Source organism: Dromiciops gliroides, chromosome 3 (assembly GCF_019393635.1).
Source record: "Dromiciops gliroides isolate mDroGli1 chromosome 3, mDroGli1.pri, whole genome shotgun sequence".
Lineage (NCBI taxonomy): Eukaryota > Metazoa > Chordata > Mammalia > Microbiotheria > Microbiotheriidae > Dromiciops > Dromiciops gliroides.
Window position 1 is genome coordinate 176813997 of NC_057863.1, and position 25167 is coordinate 176839163.

Sequence of the window (25167 nt, forward strand, 5' to 3'; positions counted from 1 at the left end):
CCCGCTATCTCACTTTAAGTGAGCTCTTTCCTAGTCATAGAAATATCTCTATTGGCATCTTCCAGTTACAAACATGATTTTTTTATTTTATTTTTTCCCAAAAGAGCATTTCAAATCTTGACTCAATAATAACAATGTTTTTAGCACTTTAAGGTTTATAAAGTATCTTCTCCACATAATTTTGTGGGGTAAGTATCCCTACTCTGCAGATGAGGAAATTGAGACAGAGAAGTTAAATGACTTGGCAATGATCATATGACTAGCTCATATTTCAGAAATAATATTTGAGGGGGAAGCTAGGTGGCACAGTAGATAAAGCACCAACCCTGGATTTAGGAGGACCTGAGTTCAAATTCAGTCTCAGACACTTAACACTTACTGGCTGTGTGACCCTGGGGAAGTCACTTAACCCTCATTGCCTTGCACACACAAAAAAGAAAATAAAATAAAAGATAGAAAAAAGAACTAATATTTGAAATGTGTACTCTCCAGATTCCACTATGACATACTGTCTCTCTAAATTAGAATGCAAATAATTCCAACTTAGAGAAGAAGGTTGGGGGGTTTTATTCTGTTTTGTTTTTCATAAAAGGCCAAGTTAGCACTGCAGCAGGGGGTCTAGACGATCCAAATGGTACTGGCTCCTTGGTAGAAGTGGGAGTTTGGTGCCAATAAAGGGAAGAGGAATCTTTAACAAAAGAATAATTTCAGGGTGCTAAAGACAAGTTGTAGATTTCATAATTTTGACTGTTATAGTGGGAAAATGGGGTACAGGTTGGGGTTGGGGTTCTTGGGAATTCCTCTTTAAAGAATTACACCCTCTTGCACACAAAACTTAGTTAGAACAAGGTGATAGTTTATTTAGGAGCAAGGGAAGGGAAGGGTGGGGGGAGGGAAACCATGAAAGAAATCCTTGGACTTTTCATGGGGAGATTTGGCATAAAGCACATGGCTCAGAGGTACCAAATCTCCTCGGAACAGGAGACCGGAAGGTACTTTTATAGATGACTGGTGGGGGTGGACCATCTGCCCATGAAAAGTTCCTTTAGTGAGAGAGGACCATCCCCCACTGGTGGTAGCTGGGGGAATTGGGTGAGCAGTGGAGGACCATCCCCCACTGGTAGTGACTAAAGGAATTGGGTGAGGGGTGGCTATGGATCCCTCCTCAGAACACAAAGGCCGAAGCCACACCCAAACTTATCTCCCCAGGATAAGGGAGACCGGAATGAAGGGTAGGAATCCCAAGCTAGCTCAGTCCAATTTGGTTCCTCTAGGCCTTATCTGTCCTCTGGTTTAGTTTCTCAAGGAGAAGATTCCTCGGTGTGCCCCAGAGAAATTCTGGGGTGCTCTGCACCCCATGACATGACTAAGGCTAGTCCTGGTGTGATGTGAACTATAAAAAGATAAGCCCATATAATAAAAACCAGGCAGGAGGAAGTAAGATATTTTATAATAACTAGAAATAACAATCCACAGAACTTGCATTGTTTTTCTTTAGGTTATATGTCCTCCAACATTCACTATTAGCATTATTGTGTATAGTTTTACTTTGAGACTGTTAAGGACAGGGAAACTTTAGTGAGGAGGCAAAACTTTTATAGATTGGGGGGGAAACTGTTTGAATCCATCAGCAAGATAGAAACACATTGACTTCTTAAATATTTTTAGGTAGTCTGATTTGTATGGCAGAGTATATTTGTCTTTTTTGTGGGGGGGACAATGAGAGTTAAGTGACTTGTCCAAGGTCACACGGTATATTTGTCTTAAAAGTAGGATTTTCCCTTTATGTAGCTTTGTCCTCTATACTCATAAAGGTCCCTACTCGTATGACTTGACTTTTTTTTTTTTTGCTCTTCCTTTCATTTTCTTGGAACATATAATGCCAGTGGAGGTAAAGGAGAAGAATATGGCTTCTCCCATCCATCCACCCAGACTTGGACACCTGGGGAAGCAGCCCTTACTAGTTTGAGTAACCCTACCCAGTTGCTTTAGAGGAACTTGCAAGGACATGAGAGACATGAGGAACACATAGGGACATGAGGAGAAATTGGGATAGTCTGTCCACCTTTCAGATTCTTGGGTAGAACCCACCCAGGTGGGAGAAAACCACACAGAAACCTGAAGGACCTGAATCTGGAGTCACCATATTTTAGCTTGGTGTCAGTGACAGAAATCAGCAGGTTGTGGAGGGAAACATAGTAAGTTCCTGACAAAATATTAGGAGACCCCCTGTTTTCCGGGGCCAAGACCAGCAAGCAAGTCATGCCCTGAGCTGGGCAAAACAACAATCCTTTGCTCTCATCCTCTGGATGATCTCATCCTCTGGGGGGAAACAAACAAAAAACTATAATTATTGTATTGCTTTCAACAGCACCAGGCATTCTGAAGTTGGACAAGTATTAAACAAGGTCAGACAAGTCCCCATGTTCCAGTCATGAAATCCTGCTATAATTCAAACTTCGCATTGTTGCTGTTACCCCTCATTGTTAGGGCTACAGCTCACTGGGTAACCACTAGTATAAATATCAAGATCTCTCAGGCCTCTACATTAGGGGCTGGGCCCTGGCACATATGTCTTTGCTTGCAAGCCATTTTCCTCACTCGGAAAAATAAAATTTCTGCTTAATTCCTGAGTCACCTGCCTCTAGCCTAGTCTGTTGGGCTCTGGCTACCCTTGGGGTAGAGACCAGTTCTGACCTGGTTGACATTCCTAACTCTTGCATGAATTTCTGTGCGTCCAAAGTTTGGTAAGAAATAGGTCATTAAGAAAGGACCTCAGAGAATGGCCCCTTTTTCTAACACTGCATTTAAACTGTATGCATGGAGATAGATATCTCCTCCTAGGAAAGAGGAACTGGGAAGTATTTCTTGTGTGGACAGAGGTGGGTCCAAGAAGAGAGAATCCCTTCTGACTGACAAAGGGGAAGCAGTGGTGATGAGTGCTTATTATTATACCGTTTGTTGGGATATTCAGAGAGTTGCTACAAGAGCAACAGCCAGGAGTGGCACTGGAGATTCTCACTAGGAACTGGGACTAACTGAAGAAAGGAGGTCAGGCAATATCCAGTGGGAAACCTCCCTAGTTCTGACTATAAGCAGGGATGTGCTGGAGACAACTCTGATTGTCTTGCAAGCCCCTTGTTAAATTTTCAGTGTGAATATTTAATACCACAAAAATCAGTGATATAAATCAGGGCCTGATTTATTGTTATGTTGACTGTCTAGACTTAAGAAAGTGTTTATAATGCAGATTAACCTTAAAATGTTGCGTACATTTTTCCTCCAGAGAGTCCAGTTGCTAAACATTTACCAGCTACTCCTGTCTTGCTCTTTAAACATCACTTGAAGTCAATAGGATTGCCATAGAATGCTTAAGGAATTAAGTCATCACCCGACCTGGTGAATGTAGACTAATAATAATAATGATGCTGATGACAATAATAACTACCATTTATATGGTGCTTTAAAGTTTGCAAAGTACCTTACATCCATTTTCTCATTTGAGCTTCACAACATTTCTCTTGTGAAGTAACTAAGGCTATGGTGGGTCTTTGGGGATTGGGTGATCATTGGCAAGTGTCATTTTCCATGACTTCTCTTAGGAGTTACATTTGTTTTCTTTGGCCTATAAACAAGTCATTTCTTTGTATTATTTCTATTTTTGTGAATCATGTTCTTTCCAGGGGAAATAACAAAGAATTGGAAATTGAGCTGGTGCCCATTAAATGGGAAATAACTGAACGAAAATGATGAAAGACTATTGTACCATAAGAAATGCTAAAGGAGATGGCTTTAGAGAAACCTGGAAAGGCTTGATGAAGAGTGAAGTGAGAAGAATTAGGAGAACAATTTATATAGTTACAACAATATTGTTAAGACAACTTTGAAAAACTTAAGGACTCTTATTAACCCAGTGATCAACCATGATTCCAGAAGGTTCATAATGAAACATGCCACTTACTTCCTTATAGAGAAGAGATGGACTCAGAGAGCAGATTGAGATTTTTTTTTTCCTTGACATGGTCAATTTGAGAATTTATTTTCTTTTACTTTACATGTTTTTATCTTGCTTTCTAGTTTGGGTAGGGGAGGTAGAAGGAAGAGAAGACAGATTTTCAATTTTAAAACTTTTAATGAAAAGAAAAAAATAACATTTTAATAACAAAAAAGATTGCAACTTATCTATACAATCTTAATCTGGGTAATTTTTGTCTATGTCTTTCTATAATTTCTCCATAGAGAACCCACCCAATATGTTAAAAGCCTCCCTCTGGTTCTGCTAAAATTTTATTTTATTCATTCATTTATATATCTGTCTATTTGTCTATCTATTCATTCATTCATGTATTTATTTATTTATTATTTATTTTTTTGGATGGGGCAATGAGGGTTAAGTGACTTGCCCAGGGTCACACAGCTAGTAAGTGTCAAGTGTCTAAGGCCAGATTTGAACTCGGATCCTCCTGAATCTAGGGCAGGAGCTTTATCTACAGCACCACCTAGCTGCCCCTCTAGGGCAGCTTTTAATGTTACAGTTTGTTCCTCAATGTCAAATGCTTTTTAAAAAAATTAATAATGTACATTCATAAAATTTTAATTGTTCCATATCCTTGTCAATTTTATCATTATGAAGATGTAGATGGCAATAGAAAATTATCTGTGAAATCCTTCCAGTTCCTTTCTCATGTTTTCAACAGACACCCTAGAAAAAAGCATAAACCATTCTGATGCCAATTTTATAGAATTGATCAATCAGTAAATACTTATTAACTCCTACCATGTGTCAGGCATTGTGCTAAGCACTGGTAATACAAAAAGAGGCAAAAGACAGTCTCTGCCCTTAAGGAGCTTACAATCTAATGGGGGAGACATTCAAACAAATATATACGAAGTAAGCTATATACTAGATAAATAGGGCATAGGAATTTGATAGATTATTGATCGATTAAGTGACTTTCCCAAGCTCACACAGTCATTAAGTGGCAAAACAGGGAACTGGACTAAGGTTCAGTGCTCCTTCTATTATACATTGCTGCCTTTGGTATTTTAATTTTTTATTATTATTATTATTATTATTATTATTATTATTATTATTATTATCTCTTTTAGATACCTTGAAAACTTGTCAGAGCATTTTAAAAATGGTGTTACTTCCAGCCTAGATTCCTCTTGTATGTATTTATTCTTCTCTGTTTCATATTTTTTACTTTTCACTGATACTTCTTTACATGGCACATTGGATGAGAAGGTGGCAGAATTCAAATATTATAGTTCCATTATCATCACTAAAAATAAGAGATCATTGGGGACATCCAGTGGCAGTGTAACAGGTTGTAGAAGAATGGATTTCCATACCCCTGAGTGGAAATCTGGAAAGGACCTCAGGCAGAGTGATGATAAAGAAAACCTTAGAGAAAAAGAAGTTCCTCTACCTTGTACAGAAGCATATAAGATGGTGATTAGAAGCTGGTAGAGGCTAGGAAAGGGATTCCACCAGGTAAGCTAGTATAAGCTTCAGTAAGTACCTGCAAGGACTAAAAAATGATTTCTAAAATCAGCATGGGTTCCTGTAAATAGGCTGGAAGCCAGCAGGCACCCTGAACAAGGATACTCCAGAAGAGTCTCAAGCAAGCATGAGTTTAGGTAATCAGAGCCTACATTCAGATTCTAGCCCTGGCTCTGTCACAACAGAAGTAGGAGATGAAGCTCAACAACACACATCATCATGCAAGGAGAAAGACCTAGCTGGGTACTTGTCAGAGCACTGGGAAGCCACACAGAGAGACAGGGCTCACTCAGTGCCTGGCCTCTCATGTTGGGGGAGCTTTTGGGAAGCCTAAAACCAGCACAACCTCCAACGTCCAACTGGGGTCTGTTGGAGTTGTAACAGGGGGTAGAACCTACTCCTAACAGAGAAACATGCAAGGAGGAGACAGAGATGGGCCAAGGCTGGCAAGGCCTATGAACTACCAGGAGACTGAAACAGAAGTACACAAAGGGTGTATGTTGATGACTGTCAGGTTCAAAATAATAATAAAAAAGAGATCACTATAGAAACATTAGATGATCTGTTCCACACTACATATATTTGCTCTCTTCTTTCTATTATCTTCTGTATATATTGTAGGGATAATTTTAGCTAGGTCCCAAGCCAAGCTCTTTGCACGCTTATTTCTTCTTTAACTGCTTTTTGCTGCTATGTGAGTCGATAAAGTTCAGAGTCTTCCATCAATCTCCTTTATGCTGTTTCAAAAATGAACTTGTGGCCATTTTTTTCATTTGGTAAGGAGAACAAGTATTTGCCAGTTGAGGTGGTTTCTGGACCCTTTTTGCCTCATTCCATTGACTGGTTTGCATTGCTTAAACATCTTTTTTAACATGGTGACAGAATCAGAGTCTTTCTGTTTGACCATTTCTCCCTCCTACCCCCCTTTTTTGGAACTGACAAATTGCTTAATCAGTCAACAAGCAATTATTAAATGCCTACTATGTTCACTGTCCTAGCACTGGGGATCATGCAATGAATGAATTAATCCCTATTTGCAAGCTGGTTACATTGTAATGAAAGTAGACAAAGACATACATGCATACAGGATTTGAATGTAGATCAAAATATGCTTTTTAAAAAAAACAAACTTTCTTTTTCCTTTTGTGTGTTCTTTCACAACATCCCTATTATGGGGGAAAAATAAAGAGATGCCTTATTAAAAAAATAAACAAAAAACATAACTCATGAGCCCCCCTCATCCAAAAACAACCAAAGGACATATTAATTCAAAGTAAAAGCACTGAATTAAATAGAATAGTGAGATTAGAACAAGGAAAAAATTCTCTCTTGTCTGTATACATCCGTATAAACATTGTGACCAGTAGGAGAGGGAACATTTATAGCCTCTAAGGTTGCATCCTAGTTAGAACATCTGACTGCTTGCTATGTTTCCCATAGAGCTGTTATGTCATCTGTTGGGTTTTTCTTTTGCTGAACCATCACTTGCTGCTTCTCCAGTGAAGTCTGTTATTTGCTGCTTCTCTATTCCATTTAATTTCAGCTTTTACCTAGCTCCTTCCTCATAGGGAATATTTATAATTCTTCTTCTTCTTCTTCTTCTTCTTCTTCTTCTTCTTCTTCTTCTTCTTCTTCTTCTTCTTCTTCTTCTCCTTCTTCTCCTTCTTCCTCTTCTTGTTCCATAGCCAATACCCCAATCAGTACAGTAGAGTCCCTTAGATGAAGTCTATCTTTTTTGAATATTTTGCTTCCCCCTTTGGTGGGAACTCCCCCGGGTCTACCTGACATTTTGGTGAGTAATACTTTCCAACTTCCATCATATAACACCCCTGGCCTTTAGATTCAGGGCTATATAGGTCAATCTGAACTTTATGTAGTCCCACTTCAGAAGTGGGATGGGGCTAGTGACCTTTGTCTTTCATTCCTAAACCTACACCCAAATCACTACTCTCTCCCTTTATACATACAGTGTTAATGGATCTTTATTGCCACAAAATTGAAAATAGAATATAAATGTATTGTGTGGCTGTCAGACTAAGATTTTAGATCCTCTATCGTTTTTATTTTGCATGAAGAGTAGGAATAGTAGTATATTAAAAATTATTTTCAACTCAAAAGAAGCAGTGGGCTCATGTTTTTTGTTAATTTGTCTGCAATTCTAATGAGGGAACTTTAGTTTGTTTTTCTGATGAGCAACTGGAATTGAAAGTAATGGGATTACAGTAGAAAATGCAGTGTTTCAATATAACAAGGAGAGGTAAGTGTAAAAAGAGAAAGTAGAGATCAGAATTAGTGGCACAGGAAGCTCTTGGAACTCATGACATGATTGTTCTAAAAAACTTCCAAATAATGCCATAGGAGAATTCCTGGAGCACCAGAACCCACAAAAGAATGGGCTGAGATAATTTTCCAGCCAAAGATGGCTAAAAAGTTTGCAGGAGGGAGCTTCTGTCCCGGGGAGGGAGTGGAGTCCAACCTGGTGGTCACGCTGACACAGATCCAGGCCCAGGCAGGCCTTGACAGAGAAAGAGACCCCCAGAGCCTCTGAATCAACTGCAGCACCAATGTCTTCTGGAACTAAGCTCACAGTCTAGTGAGAGGGCTGAGAGGTTGGCCGGGGAGAGATTACGGGGCTCTCTAATGGTGCTAAGGTGGAACTTGGGTGTTTCACCCCTGCTGGGAACCAGGAAGTAGGCTTGACTGGCAGTGGCCAGGGCGGGGGAGGGGGGGCGTGCGGGGAGCAGGCTCATCAGAAATAACAACCACAGCACACGAAATTTTGTTAATTAGCAAGTTGGCCTGGGGTTACCTATGGACCAGGGAACAGGCCAGGCAAATGGAGAACCTGCCCCACCTTAAATCAAACCACCTGGGACCCCCTGAAGCTTGGGACAGTGCAGCCTGGAAACAGTGCCCCACTTTAAGAAGGAGTTAAAAGTCAAGTAAAAGGGACAGCTAGGTGGTGCAGTGAATAAAGCACCAGCCCTGGATTCAGGAAGACCTGAGTTCAAATCTGGCCATAGACAATTGGCACTTACTAGCTGTGTGACCCTGGGAAAGTCACTTAACCCTCATTGCCCTGCAAAAAAAAAAAGTCAAGTAAAGGACAGGCAAGATGAATAGACAGAGAAAGATGTGGACCATAGAAAGTTTCTTTAGTGACAAGAAAGATTGAAGTGCACCCTCAGAAGAGGATAGCAAGGTCAGGGCTCCTACATCCAAAGCTTCCAAGAAAAATCTGAATTGGTCTTGGGCCACAGAGGTGCTCAAAAAGGACTTTAAAGATAAAGTTAAAAGAGGTAGAGGAATAAATGGAAAGAAATGAGAGTGATGCAGGAGGGTCATGAAAAAAAAGTCAACAGCTTGAAAAGCCAAATTGGCCAAATGGAAAAGGAGGTACAAAAAACTCTTTGAAGAAAATCATTGCTTAAAAATTAGGATTGAGCAAATAGAAGCTAATGACTTTATGAGAAATCAAAACACAATAAAGCAAATCCAAATGGATAAAAAATAGAGGGCAATGTGAAATATCTCCTTGGAAAAACAGCTGACCTATAAAATAGATCCAGGAAAGATCATTTGAAAAGTATTGAACTACCTGAAAACCATGATCAAGGAAAGAGCTTAGACATCATCTTCCAGGAAATTGTCAGGGAAAATTGCTCTGATATTCTAGAAGCAGAAGGTCAAGGAGAAAATATTGCAAGCAGCCAAAAAGAAACAATTCAAGGGGCAGCTAGGTGGTGCAGTGGATAGAGCACTGGCCCTGGATTCAGGAGGACCTGAGTTCAAATCTAACCTCAGACATTTGACAGTTACTAGCTATGTGACCCTGGGCAAGTCACTTAACCCCAATTGCCTCAACAAAAAAAAAAAAAGAAAAGAAAAAAAAGAAACAATTCAAGTACTGTGGAGCCACAGTCAGGATATCACAAGATCTAGCAGCTTCTACATGAAAGGATTGGAGGGCATGGAATATGATATTCTAGAGGGCAAAGGAACTGGGATTACAACCAAGAATCACCTATCCAGGAAAACTGAATACAATCTTTCAGGTGAAAAAATGGAACTTCAATGAAAAAGAGGACTTTCAGGCATTTGTGATGAAAAGACCTGAACTGAATAGAAAATTTGACTTTCAAATGCAAGACCCCAAGAGAAGCATAAAAAGGTAAACAAGAAAAAGAAATTAAGAGGGATGTTAAAAGGTTAAACTATTTACATTCCTACATGGGAAGATGATACATCTAAATCACAAGGACTTTCTCAGTATTAGGGAAGATGATATAAATAAATCTAAACAGGGGGCACAGGTGGGAATTGATTATGAAGGGATGATACCTGTAAAGCATTTTATTTTTTGTTTATTTTTTTGTTTGGTGGTTGGAATTGGGTGACATGCCTGGGGTCACACAGTGGGTAAGTGTCTTGCATCTGAGGCCAGATTTGGGCTTGGGTCCCCCTGGATCCATGGTGGGTGGCTTGTCCACTGTGTCACCTAGCTGCCCCATGATGACATCTTTAGGGTAAAACTGAGGATTGAGAGGTATTAACTGGGGGAGAGGGAAGAGGAGAGGTAAAATGGAGTGAGGGGAAAGATGGGGGAGGAGCAGTGAATGAGCTTTACACTTATCAGAATTGGCTCAAAGACCCTAATCTCATCAAAGCTGGCTCAAGGAGGGAATAACATATATACTCAATTGGGTGGAGTAATCTATCTAACCCTACAGGAAAGTAGGAGGGGAAGGGGATAAGAAGGGAGGGGTGAAAGAAGGGAGGGCAGATTGGGGGAGGGGGCAGTCAGAAGCAAATCACTTTTGAGGAGGGATATGGTGAAAGAAGATAGAAATAGAGTCAATATCATGGAGAAGGAATGGGATCAAGGGAAACAGTTAACAATAGTAACTGAAAAAAATTTTGAAGCAGAGGCAAGAGTAATGTAAGATGATGATCGATTGATGGATTGATGATTGGATGAAGATGGGGATTGATTGATGACAATGAGGATGGGTTGATGATGGTGATGAGAATTGATTGATGATGATTGTTAGGGGCTAAAATTCTAGCTAGTCTGTCTAAAATATCTAATGAGTGGTCACCAATAAATGATAAGCTTTAGCAAGAGTTTAGACTTTTAAGCATTTATTAAGGAGAATGAGAATTTGGTGAAGAGAGAGAAAGAGGCCTAGATTCAGCTGTCTATCTCAGGGAGCCAATGTCTCCAGTTCCTCTCCCCACTGAGGTCCTCCAGAAAGAGAGTGAACCACCCCTTCCTCATCCCACAAGCCTCCAGTGAAACTGGGAACATCCTGTCCATAGGCACACATAGCTCCAAGCTAATTGGCTAGTAGCTTTGACAGATAGTACCAATGAGCAAATGTCACTTCCTGATGCCAACGAAAAGCCACATGGCTTGCCCTCAGATGCCTTCTCCTCATAGCAGAGTTTTCCTACAGTAACTCTCCAGCTGGTGGCATCACTCCAATCATTACATAATAAAATATATGGTACTTAATTGGTTGGGATATTTTGAAGAAAATTTTTTGTCAGGTATAAGTTACTATATAAATGTTATCTATTATTGATGTTGCAAGAATCAACCTCAAGGCTTTATTGTAAGGAAATTTCTCTTTAAAGTACGATATAAATATAGGTTACTATGAAAAAATGATGAGCAGGATGCTATCAGAAAAACCCAGAAAGACCTACATGAGCTGATACAACATGAAATGTACTGTATACAAAATAATGGCAATACAGTAAGATGATCTGCTGTGAATGACTTGTTTATTTTCAGCAATGCAATAATCCAGGACAACTCTGAAGGTCCTATGAAAAATGCAGTCCATTTATAGAAAGAGAGCTGATGGTGTCTGAATACAGATTGAAGCATAATTTTTTTTGTTCTTTCATCTGAAGTTTTGTTTTTGTCTGTTTTCTTTCACAACCTGGCTAATGTGGAAATGTTTTGCATGACTGCTCACGTATAGCTTATATTGAATTGCTTGAGTTCTTGGGGGGGGGGAGGGAGGGAGAAAGAGTTTAAAAAAATTTTTGATGTCAAAATTTGTATTTACGTGTAATTTGGGAAAATAAAACTTAATTAGTGAAAAATAATAATAAATAAAAAGAGAAAGTAAAAAGAAGAGAGAAAGAAAAAAATGGGGGGCTGATATGTCTCTGATGTTTCCTCACTAAACAAAAATTTTTAAAGAAACGGAAACGCCTAGAGCCAGAATAAATCCTAACTAGGCTCAATTTGGGACAAACAATCCCACAACATGAGGTAGAAGAAAAAAAATGTCCTGTGGCCTTATTCAAAAATGAATGTTGTATTGTTTTAGGAAAACACTTGCAGTTCCTGACTCATTCCTGTGACTCATTCCCAACCTGAGACTGAATACCTGAGGGAAGAAAATTTTTAAAGGTGGAAAAAGATGAGATGGTCAGAGAAAAAGTAAGCCTAAATCATCTAGTCAAAGAAGTCATCAGCATTTTCTGCAGAAGTAAAAATGGTACATACAGAAAGATTGGCCCATGTGAGAAATGATTATTAATATCCAATGTCTTGGGGAGATTCGAAGTCTTCCCTCTTCTTCCAAATTTCTCATTTTAAAAGTTCAGTTTTCCTCAGGAAGACATTACTGATGGGATGCATTAATTCTTCTTATCTTGATCAGACATCATCCAACCTTGCAAGGAATTTAATCTAAGGTGGGATAGCCATAGATAGCTTGTATGGAGACAGGTTTTTTTTTGTCTAGATAGCCAAAGGTAGTCTGAATAGAGATAATTTCTCTGTCATGGAGTCACTTTCAGGCCCCCATTGAAAAGGGCATGCATTCTTCAAATTGATAGCCTAAAGCTATGGGTGATCTGGTATAAAAATATTTTCCTTAAGAGATACTTAGCCCTTCATTTTAATATAGCCCACTTCCAATCATGTTAACCAATTAGATTTGATTACTGTTTGATGGACCACTTACTGTTTTGAAGTGTATATAAACTCTGAGTCCACACACCATGGTTGTCTTTGGTTTAAGAGAGACTATCAAATGGCCATTACTTTAATAATAATCTGTTAGCCTTATTAATAAAATTATTAAATTACCTAGAAACTATGTCTTTCTAACTTTTTTTCATACCCACATGATGGATTCATGAGACAAGTTGTCTCAAGTCTCAAGTTTTTTTCTTTTCTTCTTTTTACTAATGCATTTAAAAAATAATTTTTGACTTAATTTCATTTCTCACTGTATTCCTACTTGAGCCATCCCTTATAATAATGAATTTTGTAAAAAGAGAAATAAAGAAAAAAAAAGCTGATGCTACACATCCATAATCTTTCTACCTTTGCAAAAGAAGTTTTAATTGTTTGAGTGGCAAAACTCCATCCAACGTTGTAGTATTTGAAAAACTCTGCCAGTAGTTTGGGATTAAATATGTAGTGTTCAAAAATATTCAGACATTTGGGATTAAGAAATAGAATGAAGTACATTTTCTCCATTGGATTGGCACTTCTATGAAGCTTGTGTTTAGGGAACTTTTTAAAAGGAAATTAATTGCCCTTGCAAGCAAATTCCTGTCAAGAAGTAAGGAATCAATGACTTGTTCACAAGAAAGATGTGACGAATTGTAGTCAGTAGTACCATCAGTTAAGTTTTTGATTGACATGCTTAATTGCATTAGAAATGAATCTTTGGTGAGCTGCATTTAAATTTTTTTTCCCTGAAGGTGTTTTATAAAAGGCAATTCTTCCTCTTCTTCCTCCTCCTCCTCTTCCTCTTCTTCTTCCCCACCATAATGATAATTCAAATTTACATAATCCTTCACCATTTACAAAGTTCTTTCCTCACAATGACTCTCTGAGGTAGGACAAGCAAGTATTTTTATCCCAATTTTTTAAATGAGGAAAATGAAATTTGGAGAGCATTAGTAACACAGGTAGTAAATAACCAAGTTAGGAGTTTAGTCCAAGGTGGGGTTTTTTTGTTTGTTTGTTTGTTTTGGGTGGGGCAGGGCAATGAGGATGAAGTGACTTACTCGGGGTCACACAGCTAGTAAGTGTCAAGTGTCTGAGGTCAGATTTGAACTCAGGTCCTCCTGAATCCAGGACTGGTGCTTTATCCACTGCACCACCTAGCTCCCCCCCTCCCCCCTCATCCAAGTTTTAAAATTCCAAATCCCATGTTCTTTTTAGTACTTTTAGTTTAGTACCTTTTTAGTTCATTTTAGTACTCAAAAGCTTCATATTATTGTAAAGCATCATCAATAATATCATCATCATCTCTATATAGTATTTTGATGCTATCAACTGGATTACAATTTCCTTGTAAAGACATTGCTTCATATAGTTTCTTCATATAGCACAAAGTTCTGCATACAATTGGTATTCAAAAACTGGTGGAGTATGTTTGACATCACCTACAGAACAATTCTTTAGAAATGTGATTCCAAGGGGCAGCTAGGTGGCGCAGTGGATAGAGCACCTGCCCTGGATTCAGGAGGACCTGAGTTCAAATCCGGCCTCAGACACTTAAGACTTACTAGCTGTGTGACCCTGGGCAAGTCACTTAACCCCAATTGCCTCACTAAAAAAAAAAAAAAAAAGAAATGTGATTCCAGTTACTTCAACGGTTCTTACCCATAAACTCACTCATGAATTTATACTTGCCTTATCAAAATCCTCTCCAATACAATATGGACTAGATTGCTTTTAGGAAATTGTATAGTACTTTTAAAGACTCTAAACTTCTCCCTGAAATAAAGGTCTATCTTTTTTTTTTTAAGTGAGGCAATTGGGGTTAAGTGACTTGCCCAGGGTCACACAGCTAGTAAGTGTTAAGTGTCTGAGGTCGGATTTGAACTCAGGTACTCCTGACTCTAGGGCCGGTGCTCTATCCACTGCGCCATCTAGCTGCCCCTATCTTTTTTAAATCAATATTTTTTCCTATTCCAAAGTATGGCTCTGAGACACTTAATACTACAGTTGGGCAAAGGAACTTGGATTACAACCAAGGATGTACTACCCAGCAAAATTAAGAATAATCTTTCAGGGGAAAAGATGGGCATTCAATGAAATAGGAGACTTTGAAACTTTCCTAATGAAAAGCTGAGAACTGAATGGAAAATTTAATCTACAAATATAAGACTCAAGAGAAACATAAAAATGTAAAATGGAGTGGGAGGAGCATGGCAAGCGGGAGCATACTATTCCATAAGGTTTAAATGTTTACATTCCTACACAGGAAGAAGATACTTGTAACTCTTGAAAAATGTATCTTTATTGGGACAGATAGGAGGAATACACATAGACAGAGTGTGTGGGTATATGTTGATTTTAAGGTGATGATATTAAAAATACTTAAGGAGTGACAAAAAGGATTATACTTCGAGAAGGGGAAAGGGAAGGTAAAATGGGATAAATCATATCACATGAAGAGGCACAAAAGATAAAAAAGAAGGAAAGAAGGGAGGGATGAGCATTGTTTCAACCTTACTCTCATCTGATTTGGCTCAAAGAAAGAATAACATACACACTCAGTTGGGTATAGAATTTTATTTTACCCTATAGGGAAGTAAGAAGGGGAAAGAAAAGGGTGTAGTGCTAATAGAAGGGAGGGTAAAACTAGGGGTAAAGGGTGAAAGGGCAATAGGGAGGTGGAGCTGATAGAAGGGAGGGTAGATTGAGGGAGGTGATGGTTAGAAGCAAAACACTGGTGAGAAGGGATGGGAAGAAAGGAAAGAGAAAAGTATAAACAAGGGGAAAATAGGGTGCAGGGAAATAATCATAATAATCATAACTGTGAATGTGAAAGGGAGGAACTCTTCCGTAAAATGGAAGTGGATTAAAAAACAGAATCCTACAGTATGTTGTTTATAAGAAACACATGAAGCAGAGAGATATACATGGAGTGAAGGTAAAAGGCTGGAGCAGAATATGTTATACTTCAGCTGAAGTAAAAAAAAAAGCCAGAGTAGCAATCCTTATCTCAGACAAAACAAGAACAAAAAGAGGCCTAATTAAAATAGATAAGGAAGGAAACTATATCTTGCTAAAAGGTACCATAGGCAATGGAGTCAATACCAAAACATATATGCACCAAGTGGTACATCATCCAAATTCTTTTTTTTTCCTTTGGTGAGGCAATTGGGGTTAAGTGACTTGCCCAAGGTCACACAGCTAGTTAAGTGTCAAGTGTCTGAGGCCAGATTTGAACTCAGGTCCTCCTGAATCCAGGGCTGGTGCTCTATCCACTGTGCCACCGAGCTGCCCCCCATCATCCAAATTCTTAAAAAAGAAGTTAAGTGAGTTAGAGGAAGAAATATATAATGAAACTATATTTGTGGGGGACCTCAACATCCCCCTCTCAGAACTAGATAAATCTAACCACAAAATAAGTAAGAAATAAGTTCAGAAGGTGAATAGAATTTTAGAAAAAATTAAGATGATTGGCCTCTGGAGAAAACTGAATGGGGATAGAAAGGAATATACCTTTTTCTCAGCAGTACATGGTACCTACAGAAAAATTGGTCATGTATTAGGGCATAAAAAACCTCACGGTCAAATACAGAAAGGCAGAAATAGGAAATGCATCATTTTCAGATAATGATGCAATAAAAATTATGTGTAATAAATGGCCACGGAAAGACAGACCAAAAATTAATTGGAAACTAAATAATCTCATCCTAAAGAATGAGTGAGTCAATCAACAAATCATAGAAACAATCAATAATTTCATCTAAGAGAATGACAACAATGAGACAATATACCAAAACTTATGGGATGCAGCCAAAGCAGTTCTTAGGGGAAATTTTCTATCTCTAAATGCCTATATGAATTAAATAGAAAAAAAGGGGATCAATGAATTGGGCATGCAACTAAAAAAACTAGAAAAAGAACAAATTAAAATACCACAGTCTATGAAGAATTAAGGATTCAAATCAAGCAAAAGGTAATGGAGAAGTGCCTGGTGAGTATACTGAAATAGTTTAAGAAAAAGAATTGCAGAGAAGAAATGGAATAAAGGATGCCATCAGATGAATGATCAGAAAAGCTGGTGAGCCAATTTTAGAATGAGATGGAGGATAATTAATGGATGGCCTGAGTGTTTTATTGGTATGCACAGAACGTGGAAGAAAGACCCACATACAATGGATGACCCTACAGTGGAGGATCTATAGGAAAATATGGACAAGAATCACATGGGATCATAGGGTATGAATGGGTTATAGAGAGAATACCCACACTGATGAGATCAAAGTTCCATAAAAAATCAAAGTATAATATGGACATGAAAATTTTTATACAGATTCTGATTAATTTAGATAAAAATCCTGAGAAGGGGTTGCATTATTCCAATTCACACTGTATATTTCCCCTATTCTGGAAACAATTACCAAATTTTACATAATTATACAAATAGTACAAATCTGAATATATTCAACCATTTCATAGGATTCATTATCTGCACTAATTGAGATGTCACAATTTAAATTGTCAAAGAACTATCCCATACATAAATCAAAATTAGTCAACAAACATTTTCTTTAGCACCTACTTTTTTAAAGTTACCAGGGCTGAGTAAATATAATATAAGAAGACAGTCCCTGCCCTAAAGGAGCTCTTGGTGGTGGTGGTGAAGCAGGGATACAATATATTCACACATAAGTAAATCAAGAATATATTATGGGAAGGTCAGCTATTATGTTAAGTCAGTCTGCAAGACTCCAGTTTAAAACCCTGTTGAAAACTTTGAGTACATGGCAGGTGCTTATGATGGTAGTGAGCATGCTCACTCTAGTCCATCTCCCCACAATATTCTAATGAGGGAGGGGCTAAGGTGACTCTAATCCTATTTCCTCATATATTATGTGGACCAATCAAGAACTGTGGTGACATTAACCCCATTCCTTCATTTGAAGTTTGGACCAATAAAGACTGTTTTTCTGATATCTGGAAATAGTTTACTCCTGTCTGTATGTAAAAAGCAGAACACAGGGGCAGCTATGTGGTGCAGTGGATAGAGCACTGGCCCTGGAGTCAGGAGTACCTGGGTTCAAATCTGGCCTCAGACACTTAACACTTACTAGCTGTGTGACCCTGGGCAAGTCACTTAATCCCAATTGCCTCACTAAAAAAAAAAAAAAGGCAGAATACAGATTAAATCCTGGCCAGTGCACCAAAGTGTGCTGCCTTGGTGTATTAATAAATTCCTTTTGTCTTACTTCCTGACTTTGCCTCAAATGATTTGGGCGATGCTCCTAACTTGGGTTTCTTTTAAGAATATACAAAATAAAAACACACAGAGATTTGCCTGGTTAGGGGCAGAGTTTGGGGCACTCAGAATTTGGGGAATCAAGAAAAGTTTCTAGAAGTCCAAGACTTCACAGTGCTAGACTTCTTTCACTTCTTTATTCTCATTCCCACAAAAAGCTGAGTGCATTACTGTATTATATACAAAGTAATTTGTTGGCAATTTTGGAAGTTCAAATCAGTAAACCTCAGGGTATACATAGCTAGTTCCAACTCACATTGACATCCTAGACCTATAGATTATTATTAGTGAAGTCTGAATGAATAATGACTCTGTTTTCACCCAATGAAAAAAAAAACCAAACAGTTGGACTAGGAGTCAGGGAAACAAGATTCTTGACCCTTTCTGTCAGGAGTGACCTATTTGGCTTTAGGGAAGGTACTGAACTTCTTTTGTGTTTCAATTCCATCATTTGTAAAACGGAATTCATAGTATCATAGATTTAGAGTAGGAAAGACATTAGAGTTTATTGAGTAATCTCCCTCATTTTTCAGATGAAAAAACTGAGACCCAGAGAAACTTCTCAAGTAATTTCCTCAAGGTTACAGGAGTAACTAGTAGAGTGGGATTTGAGGCTGGGTCCTCTGACTCCAAGCCTTTGCCATCTCAGAGGGTTGTTGTATCTATAAATAATAAATGACAAAAATAAATATACATATATAATAATCAAGAAATACTTATTGAACATATGGTATTTGCCAATAATGCAGATGTAGAGGAGAGAATACAGGATTATCCTTGGAATAAGAAAGAACTGCTTTCCAGTTTTACCTCTGGCTCCTAGGATATGAGTGACCCTGGGGAAATTACGCACCCTCTCAATGACACAGGCAACACTCTAAAGACTATGTTACAGTATATAAATTGCATTTGTGGAGTTTCCACTCCTATAGTTTCCAATGGGATGAAATCTTAAATCCAGATTTTTTAAAATCATACATACAAAAGAGGCAAATTTCATGGTTTATAGAAGTTTACAATCTAGATGAAAAGACAGAAACATACGTGTAAATAATTAGAGAATAAGACAAAATATGAGAAGCATTGTAGTATAGTAGAGTTTTGGGTAACATCAAAAGACTTGGGTTTTGAGGGCAAATTTTTTTTCTCTTTTTTTTTTGCCTTTTTTTCAGCTTCTGCTATTAGGAAAGACAATGTATGTAAATGCCTTTGAAAAACTGGTTCTATATAAGCATGAGCTATTACAATGATGTATTCAGTGCTGGTAGTTTTTAATACAGACAATTCAGAGATGAAAGAATTATTATGTTATACAGTAGAACAGAGTATGTTCTCATAGAAGGCACTGAAAGAACCACAAGGCTTGGATTAGATTAGTACTACCTTTGCCACTATCTAACTATAACCTTGGGCAAATTCCTGGGTTACAGTTTTCTCAGCTGCAAAGTGAAGATATACAAAATAATCTCTAAGGCCTCTTCTAGTTCTAAAATTCAATGATTCTAATGTAGAATTGCCAATAATTTGGAAAGGGACTCGTTTGTTTTTGACAAGTGTTGACAAGTTTGCTGGGAGGATGTTTAAAATACATTAGCTAATTAATCCTTTTTACAAACTCAAAAGCAGCACCTATTTAGCCATAATTGATGCTAATTATAATTTATTCTTATTTATTCCTTAAAGCAAGTTCCTACTTTTAGTTTTGAGTAATCCATTCTTGAAAGTAATAAAATTGCACTTCTGCTAAAAATAATCTAATAGATTTCTCATTAATTCAGATTTACCTTTCCCAAAATCAGTAAGATTTTTCAGTATCGTTAAGATGGAGGATAGCAAACCACAAAATAAGCATTCAGCAACAGCTTTGTGGGAAACTACTTGTTTGCCTGCCTGCTGTTAAAAATCTCAAAGATTGAAGACATTTAAAAACCAACCAAACAAAAAACAATGCAATGCTCTTCTCTCCTTTTTCTCATGTTTCACAAATGATCTTCATCAACAAGAGCTGGGAGGAAATTTTTCCCCTGACAAATCAAGATTGAATTGTGATGGATAATCAAGGGGATGCTTTGCACTCTGACTTTAGCCACTGAAATCAGAACTGATGACTTTAAATCATCCTATTTTTTGGAGTACTTCTAGAATTACAAGGTATGTCAGGGATCCACTAGAACAACCTCCTCCTTTTTAACAGACGAGGAAACTGAGGCCCAAAAACACACTTAAAGGCACAGATCGGAACAGGGTCCAGGTAGCATGATTTCCCAGTCTGTGCTCCCTCATATAGCAGACTCCCCCCTCCCCCCTTTTATAAATTGTACTTGCCAGTAGCTGAAAATAACGTAAAATCTGGGGAAATCTCCCTGCCTACCCTCTCTTCTCCTCCTGAACTCACACCGCCCTACATTCCTGGGGACATGTATTTCCAGAATCTTATGGATGGGATTTTTGTCCATTACTCTAGTCTTCGCCATCTAGTGGCTTGACTTTTGGGTTGGAGGTGATTGAGCGTCCAGTTAATGGCAGGGGGTGTTGGGGGTGGACATGAGGTAGAAGGGATTAGCCTAGGTATTGAGGGGAGGGATTGAAGTCTGGTAAAAAGATTTATTCTCAATCCTTCCTCCCTTCTTCTCCCTACTCCCCCGAAAGCATAATGGAAAGTATTTCCAGATGCCTGGCGATGAGGACTAAATGCAGGATTCCAAGGTAGGGTCTCAGGGATACAAATCAGCCACATGCTTGTTCTGGGTCAAGATATTTGGCTTCTCGTTCTTAGACTACACCTAATTAGCTATATGACTTTGGGCGAGTCACTTTACGAACCGAGCTGCAACTGTTTCCCCATCTGTGAAGTGGAAGAGACTGGCGCTTGGCCTTGATCTTTCTCCAAATACGCCGAAGTGCTAAATTTCCTTACCCACTGCGTTTACCACTACATAGCCCTCCCAGACCAAACAATCCCCCCTCACGCAGGAACAGGAAGCAGAAAAGCCCCTAGCTGTTAGCGTCTCCCTTTTCCTTCCTAGAGTTCCTGTTAGCTGCGGCAGCTTTGTCCCTCCCCCGAAACCCCTTAGCCTGAAGACTGCAGGAGCAGTCCAGAAACCGAGCCAGCAGGCTGGGATCCTAGGCAACGCGTCCTCTTTGCTGTTTCCCAGATCTCAGCAGCCTTGGCGAGTTCCATTCCCCCAGCGCCCGCTATGCTACGCTGTGAAGTAGCCTTAGACACAATCACAGATAGTGGGGTGATCCGGGACAGCGCTCCGCTAGGGGGTAGGGGCACACCAGGAGGCGTTAAAGCCCGGGTAACGGCATCAGCACCAGCAGCGCCCCAAGCCTGCGCACCTAGGGACCGATTCTTTCTCCCTCCCTTGATACCGCCGTTTTCAGCCCCTGGCTACTTGACCTTAGGTGGACTGCTTTCCCTCATTCTTCCTCGATTTACTCTCATTTCCCTTAGGGGAGGAGGATAGGGAATAAAAGTGCCCCGGTTATGTGGTTGTTCACGAGAAGGAACGACACCACAGTGACAAGGGACGCCTGCATCTATCACTCTACCCGTGGGCGAGCTCGGCTGCTCTCGTAAGCTTTCGCCCACAAACAGTCGGGGTACTTTATACGAGGCCGCGCCTGGGAATACGTGTCTACCCGGGACCACTTCTGTTTGTAAACTAACAAGATCACAAAGTGCAATGGGGATAAGAACTTCCAAACAAACTAAAAACCTCTCAACTCTCTCCCCTCCAATCCCATCCTTCTCATTCATACCCCAGGTTTCTGGCAAAAGCAACAGGGAGAGGGCGGGGGGCACAGTGGCTGCCTAGATCTCCCGGCCAGCCATTCTGGGCGAACTTGGGCCTGTTGCCTTCGCTAGTTAAGGCTCTGCGCCTCTTCCTCGTCGGTGGCCTCGCAGGACCCGGGGTTGCGCTTGGGCTCTCCTGCGTGTGCACTCGGCCTCCCCATTCCAACACGGAAACTCTCCAATTTCTGTGTGGATTCTGCGAAGAGGCTGCAGGGAGGGGAGGGAGGCATTGGGCAAAACTACAGGGAATTTCTGCTTCTGGAGTGACGGGGAAGGACTGCGAAATAAGGAGCCTCCTCCAAAAGGGAGGAGGAGGAACCCAGGAGGAAATGGGGAGACCTGATCGTCCATGAACGCGCGCGCGCGCCTGTGTAGAATCGGTGCGAGTGTGTGTGTGAGTGTGTGTATGTAAGTGTGTGTGTGTATGTAAGTGTGTGTGTTGGGGGCAGGGGGAGCGGGAGGAGGCGTGTAGCTTTCGGGGCGCATGCTCACACGCGGGTCGTGACGTTCGCCGCCAGAATTGCTTGGGAAGGATCAAAGAGCCCAAGCTCTTGGAGGGGGAGGTGAGCGGAGAGCCCGGGCTGGGCTGAGGAGTCAGAACCGATAGCCACAGCGAGCTCGGGAGGGAGGAGAGCCGGGAGCCGACCAGGGCCGCTCGAGGCGCGAGAAGGACACCCCTCCCTGCAGTCCTCCCGAGAGAAAAGCAGATTTCAGCCCCGGGAGGGTGAGGGGGTGGCAAGAGAAAGCGAACGAGCCAACCACCACCAGCAAACCCACCTCCCCCCATCCCCACCGGAGCCCTTCCTTCTCCTGGGCTTCCCCACTCCGCGCACTGCCCCGAGAGCAGCCAGGTGGCTGCGCTCTCCCCAGGGCTTGGGACGGGGCCGGGGAAGAGGGCATGAGCCGGGAGGGGCCGCCCCGCGAGTGCCCCATGTGCCCCCCCGGCTGGCAGCCTGAGCTGCTGCGGGCGTGATTGAGGCGGGCCACGGACGGGAGACCCGAGAGAAGAGCAAAGGAGGCGGGCGGGCAGGCGGCGAGGGAGCCGAGCAGAGCCCAGCGGATCCTGACGACGGCGCAGCGACGGCCCCGGGCTGGGCGCGTGCGCTCGCCTCCTCGCAGCCCCGGAGACCCATGTAGGAGCCAGCCCATGGCCGTGGCAAGTAGGAGTCGGCAGAGATAAGGCGGCCCGGAGCTGAAGCTCGCCCAGGGGAGCGAGGAGCTGCGCCGGCGCGGGGGCTTTATCCGGCAGGTACCATGGGAGGAACCATAGACTGCAGCTTCATCCGGACTCTCATCAACCGATACGTGAGTGCCCGGCCCGGGTGGGGAGCCCCCCGGGCGGGAGGGGGGAGAAGAAGGAGCCAGTAAAAGTTCGGGGCTTAGTGAGCGGAGTGAGACACCTTTTGCATCCCTGAGCCCGGGACCCTGCATGTGCAGGCACAGAACCCTTTTCTTTGCAGAGGGGAAAGTGCTGTGCCCGAGTCTGCATCCTCGGGTGGAGGGAATGGGGCTAATCCCTGGGTTTTTGCCTCCCTCCTTCCCTCATCCTAGGGCCCGGCCCCAAGACCCGATTGCTTCGAATGTGGGATTGGGTAATCATGTGACTGGAGGCTGGCTTCTTTGCCCGGCACTTTACCCCCGGACTCGGGATAAAGTAGGTTGTTGGGGAGGGGAGGGCCCCGAGGCCCCTCAGCCTTCCTTAGGGCTCCAGGCAGGGCCCCTTGATTGGGAAAGGGTTCTTCCCGCCCCCCCCCCCCAGTCTGTTTCGTCTTGGCCCAGAGTTCTTTCCATTCGTCTTTTTCATCTTGGCCCAGGTTTCTCTCCGCCTCCCCCCCCTTTACTCCTGCCCCCGCCCCCCGGCTCCCCACCATTCACTCATTTATTTCTTCTGGGCCAGGGGTTCTTCACTTAACATTTTGGTCCCTTTCCTGCGACTTCTCCTTAGCCTTTCTGTAAACAGCTGCATCACGTCGCCCCCCCCCCCCCGCCCCCGTTTCCCCACTGCAACTAGTAGTTCTGATGATTTAAAAAAAAAAAAAAAGAAACCCCCAAACCTCTTTTCCATTTTCCAGATTGGAAAGAGAAGGGAAATCTGGTATGGTATGAACTCTTTGGGCAGGTGTGTATGCCCCACCTTGCATAATGACTCTTCCCCCCCCCCCAATAATGAACCTAATTAAACTGGGATTAGGTTCGAAGGAACAGTTTGGAGAAGGGGGTTGTAGGGGAAAAGTTTTGTTTTCTGCCAGGAAAACTGAAGACTTGGGGAGTGGTGAAGGTGTTAAAATATAACAAAAGTGTAGTGATTTAAAAGAAGCTAACAAACCACCGTTTCTTTTCTGATTCAGAAGAGCCGGTTTCTGTCTGAAAGCGAACGGATCAGATAAGAGGCCCGGTGGGTTCTCAGGTTCCTTTGGAATGCCACCAGCAGGAGAAGACTAGCAAGTCTATTTCCATAGTGAACAAGTAGATGAGTTGAGGAGAGGATGCTTTTAGCTCACTTTTTAAAAAATGTTGGCTTTGCATTACTTCAAACCCGTAGGAAGATGCAAAATTTTTTGTGCCTGTAGTAACTAATTTGAGCTACAGTAAGTATATAGCTCAGCATAAGAAGAATGAACCAACAAATCCTGAGGACAGTCCTCCTCCTTTGTACTGTACATGGTCCATCATGTGTCTTTAAGTCTCATGACATACACTGAAGTCAGAGAAATATGAGAAAAAACTAGATGGAAAGAGGGTGTTGTAAATTTTGGTTTTTAGTTTTCCAGAACTAAGATGTGCCTCTTTTAAAAGGTGCAGATATTGATTGAAGATAGCTTTTACCTTTAATTCTGAGGAAGTTCAGGGCCTGCCCCCTAATTTGTTTATCTTATGAATTTCTTTCAGAGTAGAATTACTTGCATCATCATTGAGTTCTATTTTTAAAAAAGAAAGTGATAGGAATGTTAGTAATAGAACCAAAGAATCAAAGAATTATTAAACTGGAAGGAGTCTTTAAGATCATCTAGTTCCAGCCTAATTCATCTGGCCAGTGAGGAAAATGAGGCCCAGAGATAAGGAAATGACTCTTTAGAGGTCACACAGGAAGTTACTGGCAGTTCTAGATGCCTGCTTTAAAAAAAAATTAGTTCCAGTTGTACAAAAATAAGGGACAGATCATTTTGAAAAATTACTCTTGTAACTCTAAGGAGGTGGTAATCTCACTGAACTTTTCCCTGGTCATATAACATCTAGATTGTTGTTCTGTCCTACTCAAAGTTTGATGTTTAGGAGAGACACTGACAGACTGAAGTGTATCCAGAAAAAGGCAGCCAGGATGGTAAAGAAACTAGAAGCCATAATAATAGTAATAGTAACAAAGATAATAATTAAAATGATAATGATTATCATATTCTTGAATAGCTTACCGTTTACAAAGCCCTTAACATACATTATTTGAATCAGGCCTGTGAGGGAAATACGACTGTTATCATCTCTTCTATCCTACTGATGAAGAAATTGAAACACAGAAGTTGTGACTTGCCCTTGATTGTATAGCTAGTAAATGATAGAAGTGGGGCCTTCCTGACTCCAAGCCCAGC

General features: G+C 40.9%; 1 protein-coding gene across 1 annotated transcript in view; it reads left to right on the forward strand.

Moving 5' to 3' along the window:
- The first annotated feature begins 22103 nt into the window (after window positions 1-22103).
- Window positions 22104-25167, forward strand: part of ATP11A (ATPase phospholipid transporting 11A) — a 225275-nt gene continuing 222211 nt past the window's right edge. The window contains 1 exon segment of the mRNA XM_043994249.1: window positions 22104-22888. Within this exon segment, the coding sequence (XP_043850184.1) occupies window positions 22838-22888 (51 nt within the window). The 5' untranslated portion in view covers window positions 22104-22837.